Source organism: Perca fluviatilis, chromosome 1 (assembly GCF_010015445.1).
Source record: "Perca fluviatilis chromosome 1, GENO_Pfluv_1.0, whole genome shotgun sequence".
NCBI lineage: Eukaryota > Metazoa > Chordata > Actinopteri > Perciformes > Percidae > Perca > Perca fluviatilis.
Genome location: NC_053112.1, coordinates 26,537,682 through 26,559,936, shown reverse-complemented (window position 1 = coordinate 26,559,936; position 22,255 = coordinate 26,537,682). Strand labels below are relative to the sequence as shown.

The 22,255-nt window shown below is 39.1% G+C and overlaps 3 protein-coding genes across 4 annotated transcripts; 2 read left to right on the top strand and 1 right to left on the bottom strand.

Annotated features, from left to right (window-relative positions):
* Window positions 1–209: 209 nt before the first annotated feature.
* On the top strand, window positions 210–5,903 carry ugdh (UDP-glucose 6-dehydrogenase). Its single transcript, XM_039794466.1, has 12 exons — window positions 210–463; window positions 1,109–1,270; window positions 1,952–2,053; window positions 2,176–2,376; window positions 2,453–2,650; window positions 3,296–3,443; window positions 3,558–3,652; window positions 3,739–3,869; window positions 4,070–4,209; window positions 4,918–5,009; window positions 5,116–5,226; window positions 5,336–5,903. Exons 2-12 carry the CDS (start codon window positions 1,109–1,111, stop codon window positions 5,444–5,446), a joined length of 1,491 nt encoding a protein of 496 aa, XP_039650400.1. The 5' UTR covers window positions 210–463; the 3' UTR covers window positions 5,447–5,903.
* Window positions 5,904–5,960: 57 nt separating this feature from the next.
* On the bottom strand, window positions 5,961–12,889 carry lias (lipoic acid synthetase). The gene is made up of 11 exons (XM_039794479.1): window positions 12,722–12,889; window positions 12,288–12,463; window positions 10,627–10,720; window positions 10,056–10,136; window positions 9,593–9,749; window positions 9,371–9,428; window positions 9,143–9,271; window positions 8,165–8,310; window positions 8,011–8,081; window positions 7,802–7,913; window positions 5,961–6,983 (listed from the first exon to the last, which is right to left on the bottom strand). The coding sequence occupies exons 1-11, from the start codon at window positions 12,803–12,805 to the stop codon at window positions 6,922–6,924; spliced, it is 1,170 nt and encodes a 389-aa protein (XP_039650413.1). The 5' UTR covers window positions 12,806–12,889; the 3' UTR covers window positions 5,961–6,921.
* Window positions 12,890–13,380: 491 nt separating this feature from the next.
* Window positions 13,381–20,633, top strand: rpl9 (ribosomal protein L9). 2 transcript variants are annotated; one of them, XM_039794500.1, is made up of 8 exons: window positions 13,394–13,418; window positions 14,460–14,506; window positions 14,628–14,743; window positions 15,412–15,507; window positions 15,732–15,864; window positions 16,224–16,304; window positions 17,977–18,106; window positions 20,471–20,600. In XM_039794500.1, exons 2-7 carry the CDS (start codon window positions 14,461–14,463, stop codon window positions 18,081–18,083), a joined length of 579 nt encoding a protein of 192 aa, XP_039650434.1. In that variant the 5' UTR covers window positions 13,394–13,418; window position 14,460; the 3' UTR covers window positions 18,084–18,106; window positions 20,471–20,600. The 2 variants fall into 2 exon arrangements, with proteins under 2 accessions (XP_039650425.1, XP_039650434.1); XM_039794491.1 differs by lacking the exon at window positions 17,977–18,106 and having other exon boundaries at window positions 13,381–13,418; window positions 20,471–20,633.
* Window positions 20,634–22,255: the final 1,622 nt, after the last annotated feature.

Here is a 22,255-nt window from a genome sequence, read left to right as displayed (position 1 = left end):
GTGTACATTTTTCTGACTATAGTAATACTTTTTCCAATGCAGAACATTTACTTAATTTAAGTATCTGAATACTTTCTCCACCAGCGTTAAAATGGTTTGCGTTATACAGAAAAGTGTTGCTTATATTTTATATGAATGGGAGAGGAACCTGAATCATGATGTGCTTTTACTCTGAAAATAACACACCGGAAGTGTCTCCTGGGCTGCTTGGATTGGTAGTGTACGGTAGTGTACAAGTACGTAAAGGTAAAGGTAGTGCAGGAGACAGTTGTGAGAGAAACGCTGGTGCTGTGAGTTTGTTCGTCGAGCACTAGTTTACATTTTAGTTAAAGACGTTTAACATCGTTTGTAATCGATCACCGGCTCCGGTGTTCCGACGGCTGTTTCGACACATTAACGTTAAAGAGAGGAGCTAACATACTCTGCGCATTCCTGAAGTTGACTGACTGTCGAGTTGGCAGAGGTAATGTAACGTTAGCTCAGAGTTGCTAGCTAGCTGCTTCACTATAGACGTTCATTCATTTGTTTCTTGTGTTTAGTTCTCTCACTCACCAATAGGAAATAAGAGGTAAACTAGCGCACTTATGGTCCTGTTAGCGCGTAATATGTTACCATATAAACAGTGACACTTGCTAACGTGAACTAGCTAAGGTATCTGGGATAAAAGGTCAGTTTTCGTCTCTGTAAGACGTGGCTGAGCTGCAATGAAAGGCTCTTTATTTTCTACCAGGCTGTAACGGTGCGACTGGTAAGTACTGATGAGTTGGTGAGCCATGACATTCGGAGGCTTGAACAGGATGGTTTAGAAACCGAGATCAAAGTGTTAGAAGGAAAGCAAGCTCAACTTTTCTGATGGAGCTCTGCTCTTCGTAGTAAATCAAGGTTTGCTTTAAAGTTGACACCTTTTTACCACGGTGAAATGTAAGGTTAAGACGGAGTCTTGCCTTTAAGAGCAAATCAATATTTATCAGTACTACCGGGCCTCAAAAACCCAATCGGTCGGGCTATAATTCAGAACGTTATTTAAAACTTCTGTAGTAAAAGGTTTATGTACTCTCTCATTTAAGATGTTTTTTTTCTGTATTCTCTTGTCTCTTTACATTTGCAGATGTTTCAGATAAAGAGGATCTGTTGTATTGGTGCTGGGTATGTAGGAGGCCCAACATGTAGTGTGATCGCCAACATGTGTCCAGAGATCACAGTGACAGTCGTGGATGTCAATGAGTCCCGCATCAAAGCCTGGAACTCGGACACTCTCCCCATATATGAGGTATCATATCAATGTACTTATTCAAAGAAACTGAGCTGAAGGAATGAATACTAAAACTTTAAAGGTCCCATGACATGGTGCTCTTTGGATGCTTTTATATAGGCCTTAGTGGTCCCCTAATACTACTGTATCTGAAGTCTCTTTCCCGAAATTCAGCCTTGCTGCAGAATTACAGCCACTAGAGCCAGTCCCACAATGAGTGTGCCATTTCTGTGTCTGTAGCTATTGAGGAGGAGAGATGGGGGGGTGGCAGTGACCAACTGCCACTTTGCACGTTTGAAAGCCATGATTTCGGGAAAGAGACTTCGGATACAGTATTAGGGGACCAATAAGGTTTACATAAAAGCATCCAAAGAGCACCATGTCATGGGACCTTTAAACTTAATAACAGTGTTAGAAAAAGTAGATGAAGCTAGGCAACTGCTCCAGCCAATGTTTTTGTACAACATTTCTCGGATAGTGGGATAAATGAAACATAAATTAGTTCCAGATTGCTCGGTGTCGCAACTTCTCTACGTCAACCACTACCACAAGGTATTACATCATCATGACTAGGGTAAAGGGCAGTTAAGGACCATTCATTGAGAATATGTATTACATTCCTAACTGTTTGTGCCATGTTTTTCCCACATTGACGGACACACCCTCCCTGTCTGGTTTTCCCAATTCCTCCCACTCCAGCCGGGTCTACAAGAGGTGGTTGAATCATGCAGAGGGAGAAATTTGTTTTTCTCTACAGACATAGACTCAGCCATCAGGGACGCAGACCTCGTCTTTATCTCTGTGAGTCCATCAGTTAACCCCTCGCACACTTCCCGACACACAGTTTGACCAGCGTCGGATATAAATCTGACATTTATGACGCATAAATGAATTCATGGGAGTGATTGTACTTCCACCCACAGGTGAACACCCCAACTAAGACCTATGGGATGGGGAAGGGTCGTGCGGCTGACCTTAAGTTCATCGAGGCGTGTGCCCGACGGATCGTGGAGGTATCGGATGGTTACAAGATTGTCACAGAGAAGAGCACCGTCCCGGTTCGAGCTGCTGAGAGCATTAGGCGGATATTTGATGCCAACACCAAGCCCAGCCTCAACCTACAAGTGTGTATTATTGAATAAGAATGAAACGCTGAGATCTGTTCTACAAGTTTCTAAAGTCGTTGTGCCGCTGCTTTAGGTGCTGTCCAACCCAGAGTTCCTCGCTGAAGGAACAGCCGTGCGGGATCTGAAGGAGCCAGACCGCGTCCTGATTGGTGGAGACGAAACAGCCGAAGGTCAAAGGGCAATCAGAGCGCTGTGTGCCGTCTACGAACACTGGGTCCCCAAAGCACGCATCATCACCACCAACACGTGGTCGTCCGAGCTGTCCAAACTGGTGAGTGTAGGGCGGAAACTAACAATCATTTTCATTGTTTTATTTTTATTTCATTTGATGATAATTGTCTCATTTTTAATCATTTTGTTATAAAATGATTGTTGCTTTTAGGTTTAAATACATTTTTTACACTCCCAGATATTGATAACTATATTGGCTTCAAAAACTGTCGGGCTATAGTCCATAACCCAAAGATATTCGGTTTACTAGTTTTTGACAAAGAAAAGTATCAAACTCCCATTTGAGAAGCTTGAACCAGGAAATGTTTGGTACTTTTGATTGATGAATGACTAAAAACAATTGGTTATCCGAATAGTTGCGGATTAATTTGCTTTGACTAATTGATCACTAAATGTTTCCTTTGTGTGGCCTTTACTATTTTGTAGTTGTCATAAGTACAATCTAACAAAAAAATAAGGGGTAACACTTTACTTGAAGGTATCTACATAAGAGTGACATGACACTGACATGAACCCTAACCCTAACTCTAACTTGTCATGACAAAAACCGAATGACACTGTCTGACAGAAGCGTTATGTCATAAACCTTTTATGAATTGTTTATGACCTGTTCATGACAGTGTCATGTCACTCTTATGTAGATACCTTCAAGTAAAGTGTAACCAAATAATGTGTGCTTGTGTAGGCAGCCAATGCATTCCTGGCACAGCGGATCAGCAGCATCAACAGTATCAGTGCTCTCTGTGAGGCCACTGGGGCCGATGTGGAGGAGGTTGCCAAGGCAATTGGTATGGACCAGAGAATAGGCAGCAAGTTTCTCAAAGCCAGCGTAGGTAAGAAACGCATCCAAAAGATGTTTAAAGTGAGCTTTTACGTAAAGTTGTATTCGTTAAAACACAGATTAAGTATTGCCTTCTATCTCTTTGCTTCTTTAACGCCCTGGTCAGGTTTTGGTGGAAGCTGTTTCCAGAAGGACGTGCTGAATTTGGTGTACCTGTGCGAGGCCCTCAACCTGCCCGAAGTAGCCTCCTACTGGCAGCAGGTGAGAACTACACCACACACGGTAGCACCTCATTTTTCTCTGCTCGCTGTATTCACCTTCTCTCATCGGTTTGTGATTTTTCTCAGGTGATCGACATGAATGAGTACCAAAGGCGGCGGTTTGCCTGCAGGATTATTGACTGCCTCTTCAACACTGTTACTGGTAAAAAGCTTGCTCTGCTGGGCTTCTCTTTCAAAAAAGACACAGGTGACACAAGGTTAGTCTCATTTCATCACCTCCTTGTAGACATTTGTCACCTCTGTTATTTTCTTCTATATTTCTTTTCAACAGCCTTATGTTGATCATTAACCTAGAATTATTTGTACGATCACACTTTACTCCTGCAAACATACTGTGGTGAACTATGACCTGTATGTCGTGTGTGTGTTTATGCTTGTGTGTGTGTCGCAACTCCAGGGAGTCTTCCAGTATCTACATCTCTAAGTATCTGATGGATGAGGGCGCCAAGCTGTTCATCTATGACCCCAAAGTTCTCAAGGAACAAATAATTCATGACCTCTCCCAGCCCAACATCTCAGAGGACAACCCAGAAAGAGGTGGGTGTTCTTACCAAGGTTCATATGCATTTATGCAAAGTTTTGTTTAGTAAAATACTTAGTAAATATTTTTTGGGAATTTATTTGCCTTTTGATTACATCAGATATAGCCAAGTGTACAGGAAATGGGGTGAAAAAAGACATGCAACAAAGGCTGGGATTGCATGGTCAGTGGTTACATGGCTGTGTATGAACACTGGTTTTAAATTTTTCAGTGCACACACAGACAGCAAGCGGACCGTGAGGAGATGTCCGCTGAATTTGTAAAAAAATAGTGTATTGGATTAGAATCGATTGACTCCATTTTTAAACCCCTAGGCAGCTTTCAGTACCACCCACAAAAAACATTGTCAACTTGTTTTGATAATATTTTAGTCAGGTTTAGGAAAAATGCCAAATAATTCAGCGGTCCCAGCTCCTAAAAAAAAAAATGAATATTTGCTGGCTTAATTTAATTTAGAACTTTTTTTTTTTTATCCCAAGGGAAATTGTTGGTATGGGGCAAATATAAAATATCAAAAGGTGCAAATTCAAAATGCAAACGTCATTCCTGATACATTTTAATTGACAGAAAGCTGAATGGTTTGTTTTGAATGTTTTTAAAGAAAAATATTCATTTGTCATTTCATCTTTCTTTTGAATGCTACGCTGTACTGATAACTAGCTGAGATGAGAACCTGCAACTCTTCATTGTTTTCTTCTTCTTAGTGTCGGAGCTGGTGACTGTGACCTCAGACCCTTACGAGGCCTGCCAGAGTGCACACGCATTGGTCATCTGCACTGAGTGGGACATGTTTAAGGTCACAATCACACATTGTTTTCCTACTATCTTTATAAATTGCTTCCATCTTGGAATAAAAAAAGGCAATCTTTTTAAGTCGTCATAACCCTCAAATTCCACCATAGGAGCTGGACTATGAAAAGATTTACAAGAAGATGCTGAAGCCGGCCTTTATATTTGATGGTCGCAGAGTGCTGGACCACCTCCACCCTCACCTCCAGAACATTGGCTTCCAGGTGAGCAGACAGAAAGAAAACGCACCACACAATGCACGGTTACACATCTCATACAAAATCAAAGTTGATGAACTGACTTCTATCATTTTGCTGCTTTTTCTGTCCACAGATCGAGACCATCGGTAAGAAAGTGACCGCAACACGAATTCCCTACACTCCAGCAGCTGCTTGTCCTCGCATCGCTGCCAGTGAACCTCCCACCAAGAAAGCCAAAGTCTAAAACTCACTTCAGCTCCTCATACACAACATGCAACACATTCCTCTCTTAACCTTTTTATTGCTGGTACACGCCTAATTATTCGAAAAAGGCCAAAACAGTGTGACTAACTGCTCCCCTGCAGTGGGTCTGAGAGGAAGAAGTTGAGCCTTCAGTCCAATATAGTGTGAATGTGATCCATGAATGTGTTTGAATCTTTGGAAGAGGTTTAGTGATAAACAATCAATAAATGGTTCATTTTCTACATTTCATTTGTCAACCAAACATTTCAGATTCAGCCATAGATGCTACTTTCTGACAGTATGTACTAGATAATTAAGTATCAACAATAATCAACAATTTTATACTATTTTTTTAAAATATTTTTATAAATCTTACTGTATGTTGAATCAGTATTTGTTCTATGTATCATTGACCGTTTACTAAAAATGGAGATGCAATAAAATGTGACGTGTGTCCTCAACTTGTTCCCGTTGATAATTTCAAATAGAAAGAAAAACAGATTACAACCAGCAAATGTCGGCTGATGAGTTTTAATTCTTTAAATATAAATGTACATTTTAAAGATTTGTTTCGTCTAAACAATTAGTGTGCAAAATAAATGCACATCTTTCTTGTACAAGTGTAAAGTTTAAATTATTTTACATTAGAAAAGGAGTTTGAGCCTAAATTGGCTTTTTAACCTATACAGATCAAAAGTACCTCTTTTTATACTTCTGTACTTACCAAAAGGCCAATTTGGGCTTAAATTGTATTTTTTCTAATGTAGTAGAAATTTAAAACTGTGTTACAAGTCTTCAGCAACCATAGATTTGTTTGAAATTTAAGCCACTGCAAGAACCCATACACCAAAAAAAAATCCCTCTCTTAAACGCTTCATTAAATCAGTCCTGAAGCAGCAGACATCAAAGAGCTCGTGGTTAAAGATCAGTCGCTCTCTACCTGAAGTCCAGGGCCCCTGAGGGGAGGGAGTTCACGGTGGATTTGATTTAGGGGCCCCTGAGGCGCAGAGACAGCAAATTACAGCTACTGCTATCACTAGGCTGTATTTTCTCCTGGCAGGGGTACATGGACAGAGTCTAGTTTATCTACATATCTGCAGGCCTCCAACTGCTGCTTGTTCTCTTTGATGTCCTCTCACTAAAACGTTAGACCTTTGGGTTGTGCAGGTGAAAGGTGGAGAACGTGCATGAAAAGGAACAGAATGGTCCCTGTACTTACATGAAGTCTTGCTAATGTCACTTCTGTACTCTCACTGCTACCTGCCCTCTTGTTAATTTGTTACATATTAACTTTGGTAAAAGTGTTTCCTGCGCTACAGCTTACAATGATGCATTATGGTACGGCAGGAGTAAACGCTGATTTTGTCACCGTTAATGTGTATAGTTATAGGTACAGTAGGGACAAGACTAGTTATAGGTACAGTAGGGATGAGACTAAAGGGAGGAAGACCTTAGAAGCTGCTGGTTTGGTGCTTTTCATTCTGCTATAGTGACTTCTGCTTTTCTCTTCTTAAGTAGATTCTTCAGGAAGAACTCGCCTGTAAAGAGAAAAGACAGATTACGAAAAATATATGTTGTGTCTGACTCATATGAACTAAATGAACAAATGCATTTACCTTGCTGTCCATTATGTTTTCTATTAAGTTGTATGATATATATTAATGTACGCTACTACAATATAGCATTGGCTAGACGTAAGCAGTGACCAAAACCCGACGTATGACCTATTTTGGTTTCAAATTATCGTGATGTGCTTAAAAGAGCTTTGTGAGAAAACCAAAGTCTTGATCACTGCATTCAAATTTAAAAAGGGTCAGTTCACCCAATTTACAAAAATGCAAATCCTCACACTTACTTCATAGCCACACAAATAATTTGCATTTTAACTGTTGATGTTTTGAGATCTCAAAGTTCCAAGTAGAAAAAATGTCCCAGTTACTCTGGATAGACCACAGCCCTCACTGAACAGTTTTCATTGGAACTACTTGATCATTATTTTCAAAAGATGTTACTGCTGCTGAATTTTCAAATGTAAATTTGAAACAAACAAAACAAACTTGTTTTCATCTACATTGTATTATGTCTCAGAGGCAGATATCTCAACCCAAACGCATATGCATGTCTACATACCATTGGGGGTAAGTGAGAAAATATATTTTGTTCCAATTTGGGTGAACTGACCCTTAATGCTGCTGTTGCACTCTTTATGCGCTGATTCACTTTTAAGGAGTTTCAGCTGAATCTGAATATTCTGTAATTGTAGAATAAAATAAAGTCGTCCTGTATGTCACTGGGATAAATTGGGCCATCCATAACTTTGTGTGCGTGTTAAAACTGTGCAGGGTGTGTTTCTCACCTGCTTTGTAGGAGGATCGCACCAGTGGCCCACTGGCTGTGTACATGAATCCCATATCATTCCCAACTTTCTCCCAGTGGGCAAACCTCTCTGGAGTGACATATTCCTCCACCTAGACCCAAAAACACATTGTCGCAGTGTGCAATAATTTACCAATGTGCATTTTTCTTAGTAAATGTGGAAATACTGCATAAAGTGTAATAGGTTACCTTTAGGTGGCGTTTAGTGGGTTGCATGTACTGGCCCAGTGTTAGACAGTCCACTCCTGCCTCTCGCAACTCTGCAACATCACCAGAACAGTGTGGTCAGGAAATAGTTGTACTTTCTGTCAAAATTTCTGGAAGTATGCCTATGTGTACACACCAGTCAATGTGTTGAGTATCTGTTGGTCAGTCTCGCCCAGTCCCAGCATGATGGAAGTCTTGGTGAGCACAGTTGGTTTGACCTTTTTAGCGTGCTTCAGGACACTCAGAGACTGGTCAAAGTTCGCTCTGGGGTCACGCACGAACCTGCAAACAGATGGGACAGATAGACACCCTGGTTGAAATAATCAAAAAGGTAAATATATACCCCTATACTTAAAATGTATACCCAGATTACCATAAACAATTAACAATCAAATGCTTCTACATTGTGTCTTCCCTAAATACTAACAGAAATGGCTCTGATATGCAGGGGTTAAAGCAAGAACCCATTTGTGAGCCTGAAATGCTGCCCTGGAGGAAATGTGTACAATTTACTGAATTAAGTATTATATAAATGTACAATTCTGCCTGTGATGTGCTGGTCAGTGTGAGTGTTTACTGTCCTCCTGCCTATGACTGGCTTTCCTCTTGTGGCGGAGTTGTAACCAAGTAGAGTAAAACAACTACACTCACTACATACAGTATTTAAAAAAATATAAATCGGATTTTATACCAGTCAGCTTATGCATGTGATGACACAAACTGTAGTTTGTATTTACATTAGAACATGTGATTGGTGACTTTTAAATTTTGCTATACAGAAGCTTAACATGACACCTTTTACAGTGCTCTTGCATATCACTGCAAACGTATTTTACTTTTGTGCAAAGGATTAATGGTTTGTTGTCTGCCATTTTCTAATGATGCCTTTACAAGAGATGTTCTCATTATTCAAAAACCCTGATATTCTTTGGTTTGGTGGCTGATCAGAAGCCACTAAAATGAGACTGAAGCCTTCAGGCTTTTCCTAATGTTGAAACATAGATTAGATGCTCAGCTTCTAGCCTTGAGCAATCATCATCTTATAAAAGAATTACAGCCAATATAGTAACAGCTGGTAAAATACAGATGCAATGTGTTTAGGCTCAGTCAGTACCTTTGCAGCTCTCGCACTGTCTCCACATTGTGGGCATACACATCCAACCCTGACAGGGCGATCTTCTCTACTGCTGCCAGGTCACCACGAAAATCAGGGGTCAGACATTCAACCAGGATCTGAGAGTCCCTAAAATGAGGATGACAAAAGTGCTGGTTTGTTATTTTGCATAGATATTAAGATACAAACACCCAATGAATCCAAAAGCAATAGGAGATTATACTGTACCTTTCTTTTAGGTTGGAGACAGTTTTAGCAAAGTGCTCTGCCCCTCCATCAGCAATATCTGTGGGGGAGGGGGAAGGAAAATGTGGCTTTACATGCTATCACTGCTGACAAAACTCTTGGTTGGTTATTTAAAATTTGTGTATATTTTAATTTTTTTGTAAACCTTTTAAATGGTGTAAAGTCACACCTGGGAATAATTAGGTAGAGTTAGGGAGACATTACCATCTCTGTCGACTGAGGTGAGAACAACATAGTCCAGTCCCCAGGCAGCGATGGCCTTGGCTGTATTGTAGGGCTCGTCTGGGTCCAGAGGTGGAGGTCGACGGGCGGTCTTTATGGAGCAGAACCTGCACCCACGGGTACATGTGTCCCCCATCAGCTACATATAAAGAGAGCAGGGGGAAAAACAACTTAGTTATATGTATGTCATAGGACTGGAGCAAATCATCTGTACAGATATGTACCTCTTGTGATATGTTACTAATACACAAGCAACAGGTATAGTTTTATTAAACGTGTGAGTTATGGATTTTACATATATTTATAAAATGATGTGAAACTGTACAAAACGTACATATTTCCTAGACACAGAGATAATATCAAAGTGCCTTTTTTGTCTCCCAAAAAAAGTGTGCTTTTCTATAACGGTCAGTAAAATTCAGTCACAGTGTGCCAGGAGGATTACCATGATGGTGGCTGTGGCTGTGGCGTACTCTCCTCCTCCCCAGCATTCCCCAATGTTAGGACACCTGGCCTCCTCACACACCTGAGAAAAAACAGACACAGAGTCTTAAAACTGCACAAGAACTGACTGACATGTTTATTTGACTTGTCTTCAGTGTCAGACATATTTATCAGACATATTAGTCTGATAAACAAGTAGTTTCAAGGTAAAACTCACTATATCACTTAAGCCCATGTATTTGAAGGATATGGTTGAAGCAAGTATTTTTTTTTGCATATGGGTTTCAAAATGCCATAAGTCAAAATTCAATACAAGCGAACAACTATTCTGTTTTCATGAACAATGTAAAAAAAAAAAAAAAAAATTTAAAAATAGAAAATAAATCCTAGTTAGTTAAATATAACAAATAAAATAAAATTGAATGGATTTGTTGTGATCCTTACATCAAAGGACACAGGTGGAACTAAACATTTTTAATGTCAATGCCCCCCATCATTTTTTAAGCATCTGCATTTCTCCACTAACTTACGCAGACTATTCCTTTAACTTGTTACCAGTCTATATAACTCACTGTATGCAGGTTCAGGTCTCTCAGAGTGTTCTTCAGCCTGTTGTAGTTTTTTCCAATGGGGATCTCCGTCTTGAGCCATGGGGGAAGGCGCAGCCTTTCACAAAAACAGAAGCAGTCATTCACCACTGTAGGTGTAGAAGATGTGGATACAATCTTTTATCACTGTATGTATGCACTATAGCTTTTGTGAAAATTCGACAAAAAATATTTTATAGATAAAGGATTCAGAAATATTGTACATATAAAACCATAAAGATGTCCTACTGAACAAAATACAACATTGCCCAAAATGAAATATTAAAAAGTGATAGCTGCCTTAGCGAGTTCTTATCATACTGTGATTTGCTTTGCCCTGTTTAATACAACAGTAAAACTTCAAGGTAAGGAAAGAAATTGCTGCTCAGTCAGCCCACTAACTATCATATGAAAACAATTACAATCTCTTAGAACTAAAACTACACACCACTATATCAGATCATCTGTAAAGTGTAGTGTAGACCAAATACATTACTTACACAAGATTGCATCACCCTGATACACCCCACATCCACTACAGAAAACTTGACTTGTTGCATTGTATGTATTATGTGTGTGTTTGTATATATTAGGGGTGTGAATCTTTACTGGTCTCACGATTCGATTACGATTATCCAAGTGTGACACTAAGTCAGCACGAAATCCAGGTTCACTCCAAAGGGCGAAGATTGGGGGTGTTGAGGTTTTTTTCTGTATTAAAATTTGCCTGATAAGCAGGAACTGGCTGGCCTGTGAGGTTTACTACATTTGGTCTTCCATGATGAATCAATGAATACATTTTGTCATCGGTAACATACACACATCTTTTTTTCTCCTACTTGTATGTACATAATAGTTCCGTTTATTTTGTATTACCTATCTTTGTTCAGCTTGTTGTCCTTGTGTGTAGCTATTACTATCTTCCTGTAAATCGAGAGCAACTTACAAGTTACAACCAGAGTCAAATTCTTTGCATTTGTACACATACTTTGCCAATAAAGTTGATTTGGGTCTCTAATGCAATACAAACAATACCTAGTGTACAGAGGCACACATAATGTACATACAAGCATATATCATTATGTAGTATTTACATGTATTCTTACTGTTTGCTCGTTCCGTTACAGTTTTGTATTCTGTTTGTTTACTGTTACTTGTCTCTTTTATACTTGTCTCTTTCGCTGACAAGTTTGTGTGGACTAACCAATGACAACACAACAACTTCCTGGTAAAATAAAACAGATTCAAGTGAATCTATTAAGTTTATGCAACAGTAGAGATTAAATGTAAAGGCAGGGTGTTCTGCAGTGCTTTACAGAAGAGGTGGGCCAGCTGGCTTAAAATAGAGCAAACCGATTACACTTTAAGTAAAACATAAACCATTACTATTATTACTACTTCACACTGCAAATGTCAGACAAGATGGATGAGGATCTCCCTGGGTAGCATGCAACCTTGAACAATTTCCTTTAAAAGTATGACAGCTATGCCACTTATTAGACATCAGGGGATTCAATTCAGCAGTCTGGTGGATAAGGCTTGGTCTGATCTGGTCTGATCTGGTCCTTGAACCCTTCTGATACACCCAAAGATGAAATAGGAAACTGAAATACTTTCTCACTGCTGCAATATCTCTGCCGTCTCACCTCTCTCCTTTCTCTCTCTTCAGGTTGCCTCTGTACTCTTCCCACTTGTTTTTCTCCGATAATTCCCCTGAAATGAAGTCTTGTAGATCAGGCCCGTCGTTACTCAGAAGCTCCTTCTTTCTGTCAGCCCGGTTTGAGGAGGATTTCTCCACAGCTGTCAGACTGCTAGTGTAAACCTGCAGAGCAAGGACTCGATGATTCACAAGCCACTTCGTACAATCATACACTGTCATAATGCTTACAAGTCCGTGCACCATGCCACTTATTTGGGGCGTTATAAACAGCCATTACTGTCACTTCAGCTGTGTTACAAAACATAAGGTTAAGTACTTCAAGGCCCGTGATCAGGCTTACACCAGACGGTAGCCGTTATAGATATCCAATACCGTCAGTGTTTGATAGTTGGAGAATATTCGAGCAGTGGAAATACTTACATGTGGGATGCATCTGGGACTCAGCCATATATGGTTTGTGGAGAAACGGCCAGCTACACAACAACTTTGTTTGAGCAGCGCCATGACTTTAGCTAGCAGGCGACTGTCATTAGCAACAAACTTCGACAAGCGGCTGCTTTGGTCTGGTGCTGCATTCACTTGCGTACAGCACAATGGGAAGATAGGAAAACCTTCCTTTGCCCATAGATATATATCAAGTTGGGGCGTTCATAGATAACCCCAACATCAGTTAAATGCGCTAAACTAGTAGATTTGTAAAGTATTGGAGATGTATTTTAAAATTCAACCTTTATTTAACAAGGTAAGCTATAATAAGGTTGTAAACAAGAAGACCCAACATTTAGGTTTAGGTTGATGTGAAAGGTTTTTCCTACTCGACTGATAGTAATTGCGGTCTTTACAAACTGACAAGAATGCGGCAGAGCTAAATAGAGCTAAATTGACAGTTAATAGTTAGACAATAAAACAACTTCTGTGCCGGTCGGTACTTGTTCCCAATTTTAAAACAACACAATTTTGCTATTTTCTACATTTCTATTATAAATTTATCAGACATATACTAAGAAAATAATCATGAAGTTACTCGATTGTCTTATAATGCCTGATGACAGGACGTACGTGCTCTACAATTGCGTCGTGACGTCCTTCCTTCCTCCTTTCCTCTGCTACCGGCGAGGTGAGGATAGCTGAGAAGATTTTTTCTTGGGTTTCATCTGTCTCCATCTGTGTCAATTAAATATGTTTTTGGCTTAATTTTGTACTACCAGATGCGGGCAACATTGTATTACACATTATAAGCTGTATTTGCCTTTACTTTAGGTTTGTTAAGCAATATGTTAGTTGTTTTTCTTTTGATTGCGCTGTCTGTCGGAGGCCTGGCGTTGTAGACCTGTTCATGCGCAGGGCCATATCGCGTTAAACAATATTATTTTTATAAACTAGTATTCTTGTTCTATCAGCTGCTAATTGCGACCAATTACATGTAGCAGAGTTATCACTGTTCAGTGATAATACGTGATTCACACCGGTGTCCCAGCTTAGACTAGCTTTTCGTTAGCGCAAATGCTAGTTATGATAACTTACTGAGGCTGTGCTGAGTTGCTACAGCCAGACACTGAATTTTACAGTGGCCACATTTTAATATAAAACTAAACACGTAACGTTAGTTGATGTACAACATGTCAGGTCAGCACTGGATACTTTGCACCCTTTAATCTGAATTTAAGAAGTAACGTTAACCGCTGTCACGTAACGTTATCCAAAGGCAGGGGTCTCAACAAGTAGCTAGCTTGCTAATAGGTTGACAAACTGAGACACACAATTACCACGCTATTAAAAGTGAGGTAGCTAACTTTGTGGGCCATAGTCATTTAAAGTGATAATGTTTCCTTGGACCCTGATGGGAATATTTTCAGCGATGTAGCTAGCTAACTATGTGGCTCATATAAAGTGTAAAATAGTCATGAACTTTGACGTGAAGATTTTTCATAAGCTTTGGGTATTGCAATTTCATAACGTGTAACGTTAGGAACAGTAGCTTCATTCAGCTTATGTGTGTTATGTAAACAAATGTAAGCAATGTGATGCAAGTAGCTCTTGGCCACTTTAGATTTTTTTTTTAAGTAGCCCTTAGATGAAGAAAGGTTAAAGACCCCTGTCCTAAGGGATCATGGGTTTAAACATTAAACGGTCTTTTTTTTTTCTTTTTTATTTATAGAATGAAGACCATTCTCAGCAGTCAGACCGTCGACATCCCCGACAATGGTAAGAATCTGGTGGTTATTGCACACTATCAGGATAATCCTGAGGTGTCTGGTATTTAAACAACTTTTAATAATTTGTGTATGAGTTTAGTTTCTTACTTTTGTGTGCGTGTCTTTTGCAGTCGAGGTGAGGTTGAAGGGGCGGACAGTGACGGTCAAGGGTCCCCGTGGCAAACTCGTTAGGGAGTTCAACCACATCAACCTCGAGCTCAGTCTGCTGGGCAAGAAACAGAAGAAGGTAAGGAGGAACAAGTCTTGTTTGCTTCAAATGATGCGAAATGCAGAAAAATTCAGTGCTTTTATTGCTGAGCTGACCGCCCAATACATTCATTGTACTGTTGACCCTGTTAACGGACATATGACTGATAAGTAAAACTGAATTGTAACAGCAATGTCTATGCAGGCTCAAATACAGCTGGGCATTATGGTTTATCATTACCACGATAACTCCTAAAAAATGATCTAAGAGTCAAATTGAGGCACAAAACGGCTCGATGTTCTACATGTATGGTTATCTTCTATTGCATATTTGTAAACGTTCAATAACTCATTATCTTGTTGATGGCAATTACAGCCTAATTAGATCTGTACAGGGCATTTGTAGCATGAAAATGTGTTGCTCATACATCACAAGGCAGTTGGATAACAATATTAAGAAGCCCTTGTCTCCATGCACTCAAAAAACTCAAAAGGGCAGTTAATTGGCTCTGTGATGGATAACTAACATCTACCGTATTTTGGATATTTTTACATCCGTTTTTCTTTTTCTCCAGTTAATTGGATCTAAAAATTGCCAGTAATTTGTAAAAATGGCCGTACCAAAATCCCAGATGTCAGCAATATCTTCAAATTGCTTTTGTTTTCTGACAATGAAAGTGATGTGAGTCTTTTTACTGTCTTCCTCAGCTTCGTGTGGATAAATGGTGGGGAAACAGGAAGGAGTTGGCCACAGTCCGCACCATCTGCAGCCACGTCCAGAACATGATCAAGGGAGTCACTTTGGTGAGACTACAGTTACATTTACCTGATGCTGTTTGAGTTATTGATAAAGGCTAATTCCACCGATGGCAAACTGCTATATCATCTGTGCCCAGCCTCTATGGTAGGATTAGTATGTTTTGTAGTCATGGCTTCTGTTCTGTATGGCGGATTACTGTTGGTAGAACCATTCATTTTGTTTGCCTTTACATTTCGGCTCAATGCCTCTCGCTTCTGTCTGACTGCAGGGTTTCCGGTACAAGATGCGTTCTGTGTACGCCCATTTTCCCATCAACGTCGTCATTCAGGAGACTGGAACTCTGGTCGAGATCAGGAACTTCCTGGGAGAGAAATACATCCGCCGTGTCCGAATGAGGGCTGGTAAGTCTGCTTCAAGGTATGAAAATATTAAAGGGTCCAAGAATATTGTAATTTTCTCAAATCCAAGTTTCTAAGATGTGGCATAAGTGATGAGTACATTTAAGCTACATAAAGATAGCTTTTTTTGGGGGGTGGATAGAATTTATGCATTTTCTGTGAAAAAAATGCTAAATGTCCTCGCCCTGCACAGAAGCTCCACCACCATCTGTGTGGGTGAATTAGCAGCATAGTGATGCACTTTATCTTGAGGTTTGAAAGAGCGCTGTAGAAGTGGTCTACTTTACTACTGTCTGTATTTGATAATGTGTGTCAGAAATTTTATCCCATTGTGAATAGTTAAAATGTTTTCTCTCCCCCAGGTGTTAATTGTGCCGTCTCTGCTGCCCAGAAGGACGAGCTGGTGCTGGAGGGTAACGACATTGAGCTGGTGTCAAACTCAGGTACACTGTCTGCCTTTTTCTCTACAGCTGTTCTACATGGCAGATATTTTTCACAACATTACAGCGGAATGATTCATAACGCTACACCTGCTAATTACCTTCCCCATGTTTGAACTTGTACATTCTGCTTCTTAAAACTTCTCAACTAAGATTTTGTGGATTGTTTATTACGTTCTTAGCAGAATTTGTGATATAATCACTTAAGTTCATTAAAGCTACCTTGAAGCTTGGTGTAATACTTTCAAACGGATCAGGGAATCTGTTGGTGACGTGATTGGCAGACTGGCTGGTACCTCTTACCCAAAACTGTAGACATTACCATGCTGCTAGTTTCCATTAGTCATATGGTGTTGTAGTTAATCCTGTCAAATCGTACTTTTATGTATAGCCCCCTCTTCCATTCTACAGAACTAATAGAATAGTTCCCTGAACTGTCAACATGAGATTTCTTTTACACTTTTAGTATTTTTCCTGCCATATAAAATAGAACTTCCTCATTACTATTTGAGGTGCACTTAGTTTTCTCATTGATAAATGTTGTGATGTAGAAAACTGCAGCCAATTCTGATTTAAATGTATATGGTAGAATTACGTTAATTGCAGCACTTGGTTTTTTTTCAAAATATGGTATTTGATTGCAAAGATGACTGAAGACAGTGGTTCCCAAGCAATTTTGGCTTGTTCCTAGTAAAGCAAAATCAAGTTTAAATATGAGCTGAGCTGTGAGCACTTAAGCAAAAGTGACTTGAATTACTTTAGAACTCTGAAGAACAATTATTTTACCAGGAAAACACAAAGGTCAATGTCCAAAAACAAATTTGCTTAACAAAATGATATCAATGGCTCAGATAAACCTTGCAAACCACTGACATCAGTTATCTGTAACATCAATATCATGTCCAGTACCTTTTTTTTTTTTTTTTTTTATTTTTTTTATTCTCTACATTGGAACAAATTAAACAATACTATCATAGTGATTGAAGTGAGCACATCCCTCTATCCCCCTCTCCCCCTATGGCCACTGGTATACAGTCGTGTTTGTAAGCAGGACTGTTGCATATTGTTTTTTGGCTCTATATTACAGCACATTTGACTTCAGCTTCAGCTTTATGTGCTTTGGTCAACAATGTAGGAGTTGAGAATGCCACAGCACAATAAACCCAACAGTGTAATAGTGTTGAGTGGTTTATATCCAACTGAGCATGTAATTTGATGAAGATGACACTAAAATCCCCTAAAACCAGCAGCAAGTGAATCTGGCTGTTGTACAGGCCTGGTAAAGCATCACAAGGGAAGACGAGTTGTAAGCTGATGGTTTGTAGCCCGTAGAAAGACTTGACCACAACAGCTTAGCAAATATTAAATATGACTCATACTATTGCCATATCCATTTTGGTACCCTAAAATGTGTGGGTTTTACTATAAAAATCTCACTTTTCATATGTAAATGTAAACACATTTTAATAAAGCTGAAATGTCAATATTACCTTACAAATGTGAAATAGAGCCAAAACAGCACAACTATCATGACCTTAGTACTTACTGACTCCAGTGCTCATCCCTTGTCAGTCTATCTCTCCCCACCCCTCCCTCCCTCCCTCTCTCTCCTCTGTATTTATTGTAATCCCATGTGTGACGTGTTGCTCATCATCCCAACCTCTCTCTGTTCCAGCTGCTCTGATCCAACAGGCCACAACAGTCAAAAATAAGGATATCAGAAAGTTCTTGGATGGTATTTACGTGTCTGAGAAGGGAACAGTACAAGAACCCACTCAGTAAAAGTTACATCTGCATTCGTTGAGGTTAGACAATGCCGTCAAAGCCTCCCCTGTGGCCTATCTGTTTTCTTTTACTTTGCATGTTTCTTACTAGAGATGCACCGAATGACCGGTTGGTGAAAGGAATTGGCCGATTTTCACGTGACCGGCGACCTGCCGGTCAGTCTGACAGATGCCGATTTTATGCCGGTCAAATGCACTCGGGCGCCGCATGATTAACATCGCGCAACATGAGCGCACCGCTGCTCAATCAGCTGTTTATGAAATGTCAAAGTTTTAATTACGGCTCTGCAGAGTAGTCTGCTCTACTGATCTCAGGTGAACGGTCAGCTGCTCTCTCTCTCCCCTCTGAGGCTGAACAACTGGAACATGAAAACTGCACTCACGTGGGTCCCGTGAAATTTGACAGCTACAGTTTATCGGAAAATAGCTTTGGGCACCCTGACTTTGATGAATTTACTGTTGATCAGACCCCAGATGAGACAAGAAGCTAACTTTGGCGAACGCTGCGGTCCCTCTGCTAGTTATAGATGGATAGATAGATAGATAGATAGATAGATAGATAGATAGATAGATAGATAGATAGATAGATAGTTCTGTTTTGTAGTGATCGATTATCTATTCAGAAATGTTCTATTAAAGAAAATAAATATTTCTGTGTGCTGGAAAGTGGTTAGAAAATATGAAATCGGAATCGGCTAAAATCGGTATTGGCAGTTCAAACTCAATGAAAAATTGGAAATCGGAATCGGCCTAAAAGTTGAAATCGGTGCATCTCTTTCTTATACGTCTGTTTTGTCTTTTTTTCTTTTAATTGCTCTGTTTCCTGTTAAATGTTTTTTTAATAGTAATGATATAAAACCGAAGAAAAAAATGAAGTAATTGATTATTGTCAGGGGTAGTGTTTTATATAAGTCAGCCAAAGAGGTCGTCTGTAAATTGCTCTTTTTAATCTGACCAACAATCCAAAATTCACCCCTCGATATGGACTGACGAGTCTGATCTCCGTTACGTGATGGTCCACAGCAGGTTGACTTCGGTTACTTTTCTCCAAAAGTTGAATCAGACTTATTTTTTGCTGCAGGCTTTCAAAATGCATAGAAAGACCTGCGTTTTTCCTGGACTGACCAAAAAAATACAATTCTCGTCTTGACTGAGATACTGACTTGAGTCTTGTTTTTAAAATAAGAAAACAGCAGTTGTACTGAACACACTTGCAGTTTTGGGACGGCTGCACTTCCAAATTTTGACATCTCGTTCTTGTTGCAATTATAGTTTTTTCAAATAAATGTAATGTACAGACTCATCCCAACATGGCAGATGTATTCAAAGAAACTGAAGTAAGTCGTGTCAAAATTTACCAAGACATCAATCTCTTAACATGCAATTTACCAATCCATATTGTTTATAATTAGAATTAATTTGGCCCTCAGTTTTGTGAAACAATACATGATCATATTGCCAAGAAACTGTTCCACTGAATGTCTAGAATATAATTAGTGTTGAACTGTTGCCCAGCCATATGTTTCCTAAGTGTTTTTTGACTTCAGTTTGTCTTGATTTAACACAAACCAGAGCATGCAGTCTTTAATAGTGCTCATGTCATGCAGGCTGTCAGGCCTCAGTAATAAAAAGCATGTTTTAATATAAGGTGTTTCATTAAACCACCCACCTGCAGTGGTGGAAGAAGTAATCTAATATTTTACTTAAGTAGCAATACAATATTGTACAAATTTTGTTAAAAGTCCTGCATTCAAAAGCTTAAGTAGAAGTATTGGTACCAAAATTATACTTTAAGTACCAAAAGTACTCAATGCAGAATGTCTCATTTCAGAGTAATGTATTGTAACACTGGATTATAATTATTGATGTATTGAGTACATCACTTAAACGTTGCTTTGGATAATTGTAATTGTAGAGTATGACCTATAAATAATAATGTATTCATTTATATTTTGCATTGATCTGAATTCTCTAATGTCAAATGAATAGTGGTGTAAAGTGTATTTCCCCCTTCCAAAAGCACTTGCTTTGTCTGCTCAGTGGCTGGGTGAGTTGTCGTCGAAGGGTAGATTGACCTCATCACTGTGGGTGAGATGGCAGCGACACACGGTGGCTGACTAATCTCAATCAGTGATGAGACAGACAACAGGGCTGGAGCCAGTGTCCTTTCTAAACCACATTAATATTACAATGTCTCCTTTCATGTTAGAGGGGTAATAAATTACATTATTTGGTATAATGTAGTGGCGTAAAGGTATAAAGTAGCATAATATAGAAATACTAAAGTCAAAAATTGTACTTGAGTAAATGTACTTAGTTACATTTCACCGGTGGTTGCATGTGTTCTGGTCTGTCCCTTCACCAGGCTTTTCTGTTTCTTTTCAGCGGCCTTGATCCAACAGGCCACCACGGTCAGAAAGAAGGACATCAGGAAGTTCCTGGACGGCATCTACGTCAGCGAGAAGACCACTGTGGTGGAGCAAGATGCCGAGTAACTGTTCACCATGTCCTGTTATGACCAATAAAGCTACCAACTTTTCCAATTCCATCTGTCCTCTGGTTCTTTTTGTCGCATTTGATTCGTTTAGCTTCATGGGGAATTTTGCAAGAATAGTAATGGTAACTCAAAAGCAGGGGTGGAAGCTACTACATTTCCATTTGTTGCTTAACAATTGTTATTTTATTTTTATGTACTTGTATTTTAAATTTTTACTTGCATACTTTTTTATCCCATACATTTCAAGTCACATCTGTCACATTTAGTTGAGAATGGAACAGAAGAAAGTATCAGCTTTACACGATGCTGGACTCTTATCTAATTCTCTGGTGGAAAATGAAATTTAAAATGACCTGCTGGAGACTGAGTGTGCAGAATGAAATGACATTTCATAATGTACAGAGTTTAAAACAATGGGATTATTTTACAATTTCTTGGTTATATATTTTGTCTGTAATTTTACACATGGGCCTTCATACTTTCTGGGGGTTTAACATGACAGTGTTGCTCTTAGTTCAGCAGCTTTTTATAAGGTCTATATGTTTGTTTTGATAAGAGGCAGAAGTTAATTTTGTTAGTAATACGTTTGTAAACATTCAATGTATGTACATAACATAGTATGTCAATGTGTTTGCTCTTACAGTTTGTTTTTTTTACAACTGCTTACATGTTTTCATAACTCATTTTTTCAAAACTACACAATACACAAAGTGCCTCCTTCAAAATGAAACTGCATTTCTGGCTATATCATGTACACACTGTTTAAATCTAAAGCTCTTTTGTCTTTCGTAGGATTATATCCACATTTCCATACAATGTTCTACAGTAAAAGTAAGTTGCTGAGAGAGGTTGAGAAGTACAGTGTAAACACCAGTGCAATGTTGAAACAAAACAACATTACTGTTGTAACACTACTGTTACAGTAGCATACAAGAATGCAAAACTACAGACATGTAAACCAAAGGTATCATTTTTAGAATAAAGAACACATTTGTGTGTGTGTGTATGTGTAAATGGACTATAATTATTTTTATTTATTTATTAATTAATGACTACTCAAAGCGCTTTTCCATATTACAGGCACTGTTCACCATTCACACACATTCCTACACTGTGGCCGAGGCTGCTATACAAGGTGCCACCTGCTCCTCAGATACAGTAAACGTACACACGCACGTGATGAAGACGATTGATTGCCTTAAATAAGAAAAGAAAAACACGAGTGAGCAATACCTACAAAGAAAGTGGGCATTTGATTATAGGTTAACAACCAATGTATCTGATGTGAACCTGACTGTGGCCTGGGAAAAGTCAGGATCCTATTCATATCAATTAATAAATACATAAATAAATATTACTGACTAAATATTGACCTCTACATTTCGATTACCAACTTCTCATGATTACAACAGCTTTCCAGTGCTGAATATAGCTAAATTATAACTAAATAAATGTGACACTGTAAGTATAGGTATTGTTGTTTCCTTATCTGGACTCTCCCCAGAAGTTTACTTAGTGTAACTTACCAGCAGAGTTGGTCGATACAAGTTTTTTTTTTTTTTTCATTCAAAGTCTTTATTTCACATGTCATCAGTGTATCATTAAACACAATTTCAGAAGGTACAATGATCATATGTAAGCCGCGTGAAATGGGGAACCCCAAATGAGCTACT

Bases quoted from the DNA above. Each gene is read 5' to 3' on its own strand.
- lias (XM_039794479.1), bottom strand. From the start codon at position 12,805: ATGGCGCTGCTCAAACAAAGTTGTTGTGTAGCTGGCCGTTTCTCCACA. The intron at 10,721-12,287 runs GTGAGACGGCAG...TTTTTGTGAAAG, and splicing joins AAGAGAGAGAAAGGAGAGAG to GCTGCGCCTTCCCCCATGGC. The intron at 7,914-8,010 runs GTAACCTATTAC...TTTTGGGTCTAG, and splicing joins CCACTAAACGCCACCTAAAG to GTGGAGGAATATGTCACTCC.
- ugdh (XM_039794466.1), top strand. From the start codon at position 1,109: ATGTTTCAGATAAAGAGGATCTGTTGTATTGGTGCTGGGTATGTAGGA. The intron at 2,377-2,452 runs GTGTGTATTATT...CCGCTGCTTTAG, and splicing joins AGCCCAGCCTCAACCTACAA to GTGCTGTCCAACCCAGAGTT. The intron at 4,210-4,917 runs GTGGGTGTTCTT...TCTTCTTCTTAG, and splicing joins AGAGGACAACCCAGAAAGAG to TGTCGGAGCTGGTGACTGTG.
- rpl9 (XM_039794491.1), top strand. From the start codon at position 14,461: ATGAAGACCATTCTCAGCAGTCAGACCGTCGACATCCCCGACAATG. The intron at 14,507-14,627 runs GTAAGAATCTGG...TGTCTTTTGCAG, and splicing joins CGTCGACATCCCCGACAATG to TCGAGGTGAGGTTGAAGGGG. The intron at 14,744-15,411 runs GTAAGGAGGAAC...TGTCTTCCTCAG, and splicing joins TGGGCAAGAAACAGAAGAAG to CTTCGTGTGGATAAATGGTG.